Consider the following 12794-nt stretch of genomic DNA (forward strand, 5'->3'; position numbering starts at 1 on the left):
TTAAATGTTTAGTCGAGAAATACCAATTTGCTGAGAAATATTAATTTGCTGAAAAATATCAATTTGCTGAGATAATGATGCTAATTAATAAATAAAGTTTCCATTAATAATTTTACAACTAATTTAAATACTCTTTAATAACCATTACCTGAAGATTCCATGCTAATTATATCATCGTTTTGATTATCATAATAATCGACAGAATTTTTTGGTTCAGGAAGATTATTAAAATTAAGCAATCTACTGGTATAAATATCTTCTGAATGTGTTTTATGCGATAATCCTAAGTTGGTTGAAGGTGCACTACTGACCGCCAAATTCTTATTGATATTTTCTGCTTCTCTAGTTTGTTTTTGTATTTCTGTATAATTATCAGTTACATAATGATTTTTAAACATAGTAAATAATTCTTCAGACCATTGACTTAAGATTTTTTTGATTTCTTCTGCTTTTGGTCGACTTAACGGATTTGAATCTAAGCATCTTTTAATTAAACGGACAATTAATTGTGGTACTTTGATATTAAACCTTGGTCTAAGTCCTTTACAAATTCTTATTGCTAAATTATGATCATGATTTACATCATGATATGGAGGTAATTCAGAAATTACTTCATACATTATAATACCAAAACTATAAATATCTGAGGCTTTGGTATAATTTTGTCCTCGTAAAATTTCAGGAGCCATATAAGCCAAAACACCATATGTACTATTTTTTGTGTTTTCTGATGCATCATAGTCTGCAGGTTTACATAATCCCATATCAGTTATACAAGTGAGATCTTTGAACCTTAGTATATTGCCAATATGTAAATCTCGATGAATTAATTCATTTTTATGAATACCTGCAAGCCCTCGTGCAATGCTATGTAAATAATTAATTTTATCATTAAGATATAATTTGGTATGATTTTTATTTAAATAATTTCGTAAATCTCCATCTTCTGCAAAATCTAAAACCATAGCATAATTTTTTGTTTCTGGATCTTGAGTTATTCCATAAAGTTTAACAATACACCTACCCAAATTTACTTTACAATGTGATATAATCTAAAATAAAATGCATATATATTAGCAAAATTAAAATATCTACAAATTTTCAAATAATAAAATTTGTTACCTCATTCATAAACTCCAATGTAACATTTTTTGAATTATTCAAACTTTTTAAAGCCACCAACATATTTTGATTCTTTCTTCTCCAATTTTGATTTTCATCATCCCATTTATCTATACATCCATCAATCCAATTAGCCTTATAAACTTTGCCAAATCCACCTTTTGCAATATATTTAATATCATAAAATCTATCATAAGGTACCCATTCCAATGCATGGCATGTATAATAACTATGATTTGATAGCTGGATATCTTGAATAAATCCATCAATATCGCTATTACCACTTGTCCAATTATTGAAATTATGTTGAAAATATATTGCATTACACACTTTTTTACATTTTTCACATAAATCTCTTTGAACAAGCATATAATTTTGCGTTTCTGGATCTTGGGTTATTCCATAAATTTTAACAAATCCTATACTCTGCAACTGAAATAAATAACATTGAATATATTAGTAATAATTAAATTTTATAAATTATACTAAATGAAAATAACTTTAGTACCTTATTCATTATAAATTTTGATTCAATAGATTTTGGATTAGTACTTAAATTATTTAAACTTACAAACATATTTTGGTGTTTTCTTTCCCAATTTTGACTTTCCTTATTCCATCGGTTTATATATCCATCAATCCAACTTGCTCTATATACTTTATTACTATTTTTTGTAATACATTTATTAATATTATAAAATTTATTATAAGGTATCCATTCTAATACTTCTGATAATTGATAGGCTTTATGTAATGATAGTTGAGAATCTTGTATAAATACATCAATAATGTTATTGCCACTAGACCAATTTCCAAAATTTTGTTGAAAACGTATTGCATTACATACATCATTACATATTTTACATGTTAAAACTACCATGTATTTTTCTGTTTCTGGATCTTGGGTTATTCCATAAACATTATAGGAACCTATAGTCTACAAATGAAATGGATGTACTAAATATAATAACAAAAATCAAAATATTTTATTAAATAATAGTACTAATTATACCTTATTTAATTTACTAACTTTTGAAATGTCTGAACTTTTCAAAATCATAGATATATTTTGGTCTTTTCTTTTCCAATTTTGATTTGTATAGTTCCCATAAACATTATATATAGAAACCTATAATCTACAAATAAAATAGATGTATTGAATATAATAGCAAAAATCAAAATATTTGATAAATAATATTAATTATACCTTATTTAATTCACTAATTTTTGAAATATTTAAATTTTTCAAAATAATAGATATATTTTGGTCTTCTCTTATCCAATTTTGATTTACATAGTCCCATTTGTTTATATATCCATCAATCCAATTTGCTTTATATACTTTATTACTTTTTTTTGCAATACATTCAATATCATAAAATTTGTTATAAGGTATCCATTCTAATGCTCTTGATAATTGATGGGTTTTATATGATGATAGCTGAGAATCTTGAATAAATCCATCAATAATATTATTACTGCTAGTCCAATTTCCAAAATTTAGTTGAAAGTATATTGCATTACATACATCATTACATTTTTTACATGTTAAAACCACCATGTAATTTTCTGTTTCTGAATCTTGAGTTATTCCATAAACTTTATAGCAACCTATAGTCTACAAATGAAATAGATATATTTGAATATACCAACAATAATCAAAATATTTGAATAATAATATTAATTATACCTTATTTGTAAGTGTTAACTCACTAACTTTTGAAATATTTAAACTTTTCAAAATTACAACCATATTTTGATGTTTTCTTTTCCAATTTTGATTTTCATCATCCCATTCATTTACATATCCATCAATCCAACTTGTTTTATATATTTTATCTTTTACAATACATTTAATATCATAAAATCTATCATGAGGGATCCATTCTAATGCATGGTATACGTAATAATTATGATCTAGTAATAGTTGAGTATCTTGAATAAATTTATCAACATAATTATTACCACTTGTCCAATTTTTGAAATTTCGTTGAAAATGTATTGCATTACATATATAATCACATTCTTCACATATATCTTTCTGAACCCTTATATAATTTTTTGTTTCTGGATTTTGAGTTATCCCTATTGTTAACTATAAGTATAATAAATTAATAAGAGGTATACTGTTTAAAAAATGATAAAATAACTTGCCTTGTTTACAAATTCTGATATATTATATTTTGGATCACTTAAATCTTTTAAAATTACAGACATATTTTGATCACTTCTTTGCCAATTTTGATTTTCTTTATTCCAATTATTTATGCATCCATCAATCCAATTTGCTCTATATACTTTATTATTATTTTTTACGATACATTCAATATCATAAAATTTGTTATAAGGTATCCATTCTAATGCTTTTGATAATTGATAATTTTTATGTGATAATAGTTGAGAATTTTGAATAAATTCATCAATAATATTATTACCACTAGTCCAATTTCCAAAATTTAGTTGAAAGTATATTGCATTACATATACTATTACATTGTTTACATGTTAAAACCACCATGTATTTTTCTGTTTCTGGATCTTGGGTTATTCCATAAACTTTATAGCAACCTATAGTCTACAAATAAAATTGATATGTTTGAATATATTAACAAAAATTAAAAATCTTATTAAATAATATTAATTATACCTTATTTGTAAGTGTTAATTCACTAATATTTGAAATATTTAAACTTTTTATAATTACAACCATATTTTGATGTTTTCTTTCCCAATTTTGATCTTTATCATCCCATTTATTTATGCATCCATCAATCCAATTTGCTTTATATACTTTGTCTTTTTCAATGCACTTAATATTATTAAATTTATCATAAGGTATCCATTCTAACACTTTTTCCGCATCATCATTATGTTGAGTATTTTGGATAAATTTATCAATATCATTATTACCACTAGTCCAGTTTTTAAATTTTTGCTTAAACCGTTTTTCAAAACAAATTTTATTACATTTCATACATATCTCATCTGACTTGTTGAAGGCACCAATAATTTGAAAATCCATTTAAATAATAATAAACGAATTCAGATTAATAAACAATTTGTTCTGAATTAAAAAGAAAAATTTCAATAGAAAATGAAAAAAACTCCAGAAAAAATATTATTTAAGTATTTAGGGCGAAGATCATCTAAATTGGTCAGTTAATCAGGCCTGTAATAGCTATTTCACGGGGAACTATGATTTTCATGGCGCACCGTGAAATAACTGGTTTATATCACGGTATCCGTGCCATAAAACCTTTTAATATAATTATTTTGACTAATAATTAGTCTTTTTACTCCATCTTTTAAATAAACCCGTGAGAATTTCAAGAAAAAACATCACTAAAAAGAATATAAAAATCTAGCTGCGCCTAGATTATTACATGCATTCTGCAGATCGGCGAATATTTATTGTTTTTTTTTTCTTCCTAGTAACTCTCTTTATTAGTATTGTAAGAAATTTGGTGCAAATCTACTTTAATATAATATAGACGTAAAAAATCTAATCAATAAAGTAACCTATCTATTAAAATAACCTATTTAACGTGCAAAACTATTATTATTTTTTTTTATAAAAGGAACTTTACACATCTGTTAAAGAAAATTTAAGCTCTACCTTTTATTAAAATTCATTAATTATTCTCAAACATATTATAAGAATATTTTCCAAAAAATTAAAATACATTATAAACTTCTCTAACTTTGAACTGAAATCGTAAAGAAGCTAAAGACATATTTCAATTTGATATTTTTAAGTCATCATAAAACGAATTGCTACAATAATGATAACTTGTATAAATTGCTAAACAAGAATTAGTGGCGCAAAAATCAATACAGAATTCTGAATTTCAAGGCTTGCAAATTGCAATTAGGGATGGAATCGGTTCAAAATGAGTCGACTCGAGTCGATTATGGAACCGATCTTTAAATTCTGGATTGAGTCATCTGACGATCACACACAAACTACCAATCAAAATTTTTCTGATTGATCATCATCACATGATCTACTTGTGTCTTAACAGTTAAACAAAAAAAAGCTTGGGCACGTAATATAAAGTGTTGGCGTCTAAATTTTGATTGGTTGATCTTGGTGTAACATTTAACTTCGAACAAAGACTTCTAATATTTAAGTAACTTTATCAGTTATACAGAGAATTTTAAAAACAAATACAGTATTATTCAATAAAAATATAATAAAACTATTTAAAACTTAAAAAATTTATTTTCTATTGACTTTTTACTCTTTTTACTATAAAGTAACATAAAAATATACAAGTTTGTGATATTTATACAAAAAACGTCAAAATATATAAATTAATATATATAAATTACTTTAATACTTGCTAAAACAAACTTTAAAAATTTCAAAGAAAAAAAACGCAAAATATTAATATTTATTTTTTATATTAATATATGTGATAAAAAGAAATAAATAAAAAGAAAAGACAATATTTATATAATATAGGTTTCTAAGGTTTCCAAAAAATAAAATGTATAAAGAAATAGGTGAATGGGCAAGTTAATATTTGACGCGAGAAAAAAAAAATATTTATTATCGCATCAAACACAGCCACATCACGAATCACGTGCTCGAGCTTTTTTTTGTTGGTTACGCTGTGGAAGATGTGTCTTAAATTTGATGCACGTAGCTCATTTTTTTTATTTGTTAGAACCGACGAACCGATTTCCATCCCTACTTGCAACGTGCAGAGTCAGAACTAACCATTAATTTTTTTAATCATTCTTTTTTGTTTTTAAATTGTAATTTGTAAATATAACAAAAAAAAGAAATCTTTTGACTCGAGTGCACGTGATAAGTAATTCTGTTCAGAACTATCGTAATGTAGGCCTGCATTACCGTTAGGGAAAATTCAGTAGACCAAAGTGCGAAGTTGGGCCAAAATTATAAACAACTTTGGTTCGCACTATGGCATTAACTTGAGGGCATGTATGTTATTATCGTACGCATCCTAATTTTTTTATTTTGTGAAATTTTTGCGTTTAAAACATTTAAAAATTATATTGCAATACGTTGACTTAAATACATTGAAGTTCTGTATATTGAAGTTTTTGTATATTTCATCTATAAACAAATCCACGCACGAGTATATAAATATACTGTATAGATTACAATTTCATAATTTACAACTTTATGGACATATACTGTATGTATATATATTTTTTAAAAAAAATAATAATAATAATGAAATCCAGTTAATGAACTAACTAACTATACTGTTTAATTTAACTCACTCAGAATTAGAATTTTACTTAGAAAAAACAACTTTTTATCTAAGCATTTATTAATCTTTTTGACTAATCTAAAAATATAATTTTTTGATATCTGGTAAACAATATTTAGTGAAAAAAGAGTTAACTTAGTTGCGCCAAAGTCTCATAAAAGTTCTGTTAAAAATATAAAATAAATAAAAACTCGTATTGTTGCAAAATTTATTTCTATACGTGCTAAAAAATTTTTTTTTTTAAAAAAAAAATTAAAATTAAAATACTTAACACAATATAAATTGATTATCTATTTCCTATAAAGAGCAATTTCAAGCATTTCTTTCAAATTTACAACCTTTTGAGCAGAGATTACGTACTTCAAACTTGCCCTGACTCGAGTTGGCTTGAGTTCTGGCTTGGGTTCTGATTCCGAGTCAAAAAAATTCTTAACTAATTTTACTTCATCCATGTATTACATACGTAGTAAACTGTGTAAATTAAAAAAAAAAATATTTTTTGCTTATTACACAGCAATTTAATGTCTTTATTGATACGATCAATTTCTTACAATCAAAATTATAAAGTATTAATTCTTAATAGTTTTTATAATAAAGAATCTGGTATTATATTGAAGAGCAAATTTTCATAATGCAAGTTGCTCTTTAACCTATTTATAAGTGATGTAATGGATATTTTGAAATGGTTATTTCATATTTCTCTAAAAAATTGATAGATTTATAGGGTAAATTCTATTGTATAAATAATGAAAAATTTTTTTTTTGCGTTTTTTTTTAACAAAAAGTAATTTTATAAGATCAAACAATGGTAATACGAGGCTGCCATTGTTTAATTATGAGTTTATATTTGTTTTTTTTTAGATAATCGTCTAATGAATTATTTACTGGCGTTAGATAATATATGACAACCCAGTAAATAGTTTTCGTATAAATTTATACCCTATATTTGTCTAAAATATACAAAATATCATTATTTTGTATTAAATTTATGCCGATCCAAATCACATTAATAAAATGATTTTACTAAATCACGTTAAATTTGTACCAAAATCGATATTTAGGAATGAAATCATACCAAATTTATAATAAATATTTATTTAAAATATTTTCAAAAATAAATTCCATATAAATTTACATATATTTTAATTATATATTTCGCATAAAATTATTTGACCATAATTTATACAAATTTTGTATAAAATTTGTATTACTTCTTCTCTGCACTTGATAAACTTCCTTATACTTATGTATGTATATGAGCACATATATACATATCATTATTCATATTAAATATATATGTGTGATTATGAGCACATATAAGCACATCTGTTATTTATATCATTTAAAAATATAAAAAAAAAATTTCGGGAACCCAAAATTATGTATCACGTGTATCATGTGATATTAAATTAATAATTACCGCAGCTTCAGCTGCGGTATAGTGAAAAAAAATTAAGCTTTTTTTGGCAAAGCTTAATTTTTTTTCTCTCTTTCACCTTTGCTTCCCCTCTCTTTCCTTTCACCCCCCTCTCTTTCACCCTTTCCCTTTTCCTTTCCCTCACTCCTATCCCTTCTTCCCCCTTTTTCCACCCTTTCCCCTTCCCTCCTTTCAGAAAATAAAATGGTAAGTTTTGAAGGGTCGCTTCAAAACTTTTTTAGAAAATTTATTTTTTAAAAAAAAAATTAACTTTTTAGGAAACGTTTTCTAACGTTTCCTTTGTTTTTTTTGTAGCGGGAATTAGTTTAGGAGCTTGAAATGGTGAGTTTAACTCAAATTATATATTTTTTTATTAGAAACGTTCTAACTGAACATTTCTTTCTTTTTTGTAGGTTTGGTTTCTGGGAATTTAGAAATTCAGAAAACAGTAAGTTTTGTACGTTTCACTACAAAACTTTCATTTTTCTTTTTCCTTTCTTTAAGAAACGTTCTAACTGAACGTTTCCTTTCTTTTTTGTAGGTCTTTTTAGGTGATTCTTTCAGTTTCCTTAAACACGAATTTGGTAAGGTATTCAATTTTTTTAACTATTTTTGTTAACAGTTTCTAACAGTTCATTACTTTCTTTTATCTAGATGGTTCTCTTTCTGGTGGGTAATTTTTTTTCATTAATTACTTTAATTTAATGAACTCTATTAATGGTTCATTTTTATCTTAGATTTTGCCGATTCTCTCAAGTGAGTGTCCATTTTTTTTCACTTTTTTATTTCTTCATATTCATTATTAACTTGATTTTCTTTTTTTTTTGTAAATTTCAGCTTCTCTTTAGGTTTTGGTAACTTTCAGTGTTATCTTTCTTTTTTAGATATTGCCGATTTTCTGGGTGAGTGTACAATTTTATTTTCATTTTATCTATTTGTCTTCATACTAATAATTAATCTTTCTTCTTTAGGTTTTGATATTTCTTTTTTTATATTTTAATGTCTCTTTTGTGAAAATAAAGGTGGGTTTTTTTATTGTTTGTTGTTTTTTTTGTAATCTTTGGTACTAAACTACTAAACTTTCTTTTTTTAGATTTTGTCTTCGTTCCACCCTTCAAATGCATGGGATTTTGGTAAGAAATCGGACAATATTATGTTTCTATATATTTCTTTAATGAAACATATACTAACGTTTCAGTTTTTTCTTCTTTTAGAAGACCAAGTCTTTGGACGCGTAAAAACTTGGTAGGGTGGAGGAATTTTTTTGAACTATTCTTTGAGAAACATTTATTAATGTTTCTTTCTCCTTTTTAGGTAACCTATTCTTTGAACTTCCGGATGTGGATTTTGGTGGGCATTTTTTTCTTAACTATTTATTTTAATGAAATATTTTCAAATGTTTTAATTTTTTCTTCTTTTAGATGGTTCTTCTGGTCTCTCCAGATGCAGCATTTTGGTAAGATTGTCATTTTTTTCTTAAAATTTTTATTTTGACGAACATTTTCTAACTGTTCTCTTTTACTTTTTAGACAGTTCTTCAACTCTTTGGACGCGGGACTTCAGTGGGAGTAATATTTTTTTGTTTTATTCCGTCTTTATTATGTCATTTAAAAACAGTTGCTAATTTATATTTTTTTCTTTTTTAGCAGCTTAGACACGGATCTTGGTGAGAAATCAACTCTCAGTTAGACGCGTGAGATAGGTAAGTTTCGAAAAAAAGGAATTTGAAACTTAGAAAAAGGTTTTTTTTAATTTTTTCCTTTTTTTTTTGTAGATTTTTTAACTTTTTCTTTTTTTAGGCATCGAATGCTTCTTTAGATGGATTTATACGGGATGTGAACTTTAGTATAGATTAATATTGATACAAAATAGATTTAGATCTAGATAGTTAATACAATGAAGCTGTATTATAACTTTGAGTAAACTGTAATATTACTTTAAATAAACAATATTTTTAATTACATATTAAACAAATATAAATAAATTTGGTACATTTTTGGCAAATATTTGGCTTATGGATGGCTCAACATCAGCATAAATATAGTTAAAATTAGAATGAATTTGGAATTAATTCAGAACGAATCAATTCAAATTTTGTGCCAAACGGGCTCATCCTTGTGTATTGTATATTTTAATATATATTTGGTACAAATTTATACAAAAACTATTTACTGGGCAAATTATTAGAGGTTAAACAAACTTTTTGGAAAATTATGTTAAATAGTTTAGATAATTAATTAAGAAATTTTATATATTTTCATTTATTTTATCTAAATCTTTTTACTCAATATAAATATTATAATATAATTTATTTAACGTTATATTTTAACAATTTATATTTTTTGCCAACATTTATTATGAAAAATTATAAATAAAAGTTTGATGACATTAAAATTTTAATTCTTTATTTGATTTGTTTACGTGGATTGCGCTTAATTTTTATTAAATTTCAAAATTTTATGTTTACATAGCTTTTACTCTTCAGCTGTAATCATAACTGCAAGTCCTTGGTTTTATCATTCTATTAATAATGTCGTCAAACTCGAAATAATAAATTATTTTTTTGTCACACCTCATTTTATTTTGAGTATATAATCAATAAATTTAATATTTACTAGCTGTAGCCTGTTGCGTTGCAACAGGATTAATTTACTAATATGCTCCTCTATAAAATTTATAAATAAAATGGATAAGCCAACCTTATCTAAGGAACCAGACGACATTAAAACATCAAAAACGCCTAAAAAAAAAAAGAACTGACTACGATAATGTCATAATGATTAATGACCGAAAATAAAAGAGAAATGAAGTAAAAAAAGATGTTAGCAAAAATAAATAACAAAATGAAAAGAAATGAAAAGAACGAACAAAAAGGATAAGCTTACCTTGCCCAAGAAACCAGAAAAAAAAAAGAAAAAACAAAGAAACGCCCAGAAAAAGAAAAAATCATGTGCAAGCGCACATGTCCGCACTACCAAAATCAGAAATTTACTTCATTATATTAATTTATGACTATATTAATTTATGACTCTTATCATACTTTTGATAATTCTATGATATATTTTATTTTTATTAGCCACTTTGAATCTGAAATTTGATGCATTTTTTCCCTTCAATTGCAATTCCTCGATTTACTCATCAATTGTGAAATATGATTGTATACTCGAAATAATAAACAATTTTTTTTAAAAAAATGGTTCATTTAAATCCTTTTTGTATTAGGGTCAAATTATAAATTTATCAAGGTTTAAGGATATAATCAATGATTTTAATAAATAAAAAATAAATAAATAAATATACAGTAATATAACAAGTGTACATTTAATTCTTACTCCCTTCTTCTGCTATAAACTATAATGATGGGAAATAAAGTATAAAAATATAAAATTTACAGTAATTAAAATTTAAGGAGTACTTGGTTACTTAATTGTTTTGGATAATTATTCCTTTAGATTTATTACTTTGATCTAAAAAAAAAGTAGAAGAAAAAGAAAATAGAAATTTAGATATATAAATATGAATAAAAAAGAAAATTATAAATATAAACTTAAAATTTACAATCTTCATTAATATTCAATTGAAAAACATCAATTTGTAAAGATAAAGATGCTGTTTAATAGATAAAATTTTATTAGCCTTTTTATAATTAATTTATATTTTTCTTTTATCAAACAATACCTGTAGATTCCATTTTAATCATATTATCATTTTGTTTATCATCATATTCGTCAGAATTTTTTTCTCCGGAAAATATATTATCAGTAATTTTCAATTGAGAAATATCAATTTGTAAAGATTCTATTTAGAGTAAATTAAAACTTATTAATACTTTAATTAATTTGAATATTTTTTCGTAAAAAAAAGTATCGAAAATTTATACCACTATTATTATTCTTTTCATAATAATCATCAGAAATTTTTTGTTCAGGAATATTATTATCTTCATTTTTCAATTTATGGAAATCAATCTGTAAGGATTCTATTTAATAATTTAACAAGTTATTAATAATTAATTTTATGTTGATTTAATACATTAAAATTAGTTGATACCTGAAGCTTTCATGCTTATTATATTATCATTTTGTTCATAATAATCGACAGAATTTTTTGGTTCAGGAAGATTACTATAACTAAGCAATCTACTAGTATAAATGGCACCTGAATGTGTTTCATATGATAATCCCAGACTAGTTGAAGTTATAATACTAGTTGATAAACTATTATTAAATTCATCTGCTTCTTTAATTTGTTTGTATAATTCTGTATGAAAATCCTGATGCGTTATAATTCTATGCCATTTGTACAAAATACTATCAATTTCTTTTGGTGTTGGACGATTTAATGGGTTTGCATCTAAACATCTTTTAATTAAATGCACAATTAATTGTGGTACTTTAGTATTGAATCTTGGTCTAAGTCCTTGACAAATTTTCATTGCTAAACTTATGTCATGGTCTACATCATAATATGGGGCAATCCGGACATTAATTCATATATAATTATACCAAAACTATAAATATCTGCAGCTTTGGTATAATCTTTGTTTTGCAAAATTTCAGGAGCGATATAAGGTAAAACACCATATATACCATTTTTTGTATTTTCAGAATTTACAGGTTTACATAATCCCATGTCAGCAATCTTGGCGTAATTAGATACTAATAAATTACCAGGATGTAAATCTCGATGAATTAATTCATTTTTATGAATATGTTCAAGTCCAGATGCAAGGTATTTTAAATAACTGAACTTATAATTCCAACTTAATTCTTTGTAATTTTCATCTAAATAATTTCGTAAACTTCCATATTGTGCATAATCCAAGACCATCACATAATTTTTTGTTTCTGGTTCTTGAGTTATACCATAAAATTTAATAATTTTATCACTGTCGACTATTTTATAATGCAACATAGCCTATGTAATAATAAAGTTAAAAAAATAAAAAATTAATTTTAATAAAACTTAAAAAAGTTTTCATTAGACAATGAATAAAATTATACCTCATTTATA

The 12794-nt window shown here is 24.6% G+C and overlaps 3 protein-coding genes across 3 annotated transcripts; 1 reads left to right on the plus strand and 2 right to left on the minus strand.

Annotated features, from left to right (window-relative positions):
• OCT59_012440 (uncharacterized protein) lies at window positions 1-398 on the minus strand (the record flags this gene model as incomplete). The annotated part of the gene is made up of 2 exons (XM_025315913.2): window positions 1-80; window positions 149-398. The coding sequence occupies 2 exons, from the start codon at window positions 396-398 to the stop codon at window positions 1-3; spliced, it is 330 nt and encodes a 109-aa protein (XP_025181839.2).
• A 7587-nt stretch (window positions 399-7985) lies between these two features.
• OCT59_012441 (uncharacterized protein) lies at window positions 7986-9435 on the plus strand (the record flags this gene model as incomplete). Its single annotated transcript, XM_066134467.1, has 14 exons — window positions 7986-7988; window positions 8107-8123; window positions 8195-8229; window positions 8333-8365; window positions 8436-8454; window positions 8519-8537; window positions 8666-8683; window positions 8753-8803; window positions 8875-8914; window positions 8980-9026; window positions 9096-9131; window positions 9203-9237; window positions 9315-9349; window positions 9428-9435. 14 exons carry the CDS (start codon window positions 7986-7988, stop codon window positions 9433-9435), a joined length of 396 nt encoding a protein of 131 aa, XP_065989730.1.
• Window positions 9436-11328: 1893 nt separating this feature from the next.
• OCT59_012442 (uncharacterized protein) lies at window positions 11329-12216 on the minus strand (the record flags this gene model as incomplete). Its single annotated transcript, XM_066134468.1, has 4 exons — window positions 11329-11390; window positions 11460-11579; window positions 11662-11760; window positions 11832-12216. The coding sequence occupies 4 exons, from the start codon at window positions 12214-12216 to the stop codon at window positions 11329-11331; spliced, it is 666 nt and encodes a 221-aa protein (XP_065989731.1).
• Between the last annotated feature and the right edge of the window lie 578 nt (window positions 12217-12794).

The sequence above is a fragment of the Rhizophagus irregularis genome, chromosome 2 (genome assembly GCF_026210795.1).
Source record: "Rhizophagus irregularis chromosome 2, complete sequence".
NCBI lineage: Eukaryota > Fungi > Glomeromycota > Glomeromycetes > Glomerales > Glomeraceae > Rhizophagus > Rhizophagus irregularis.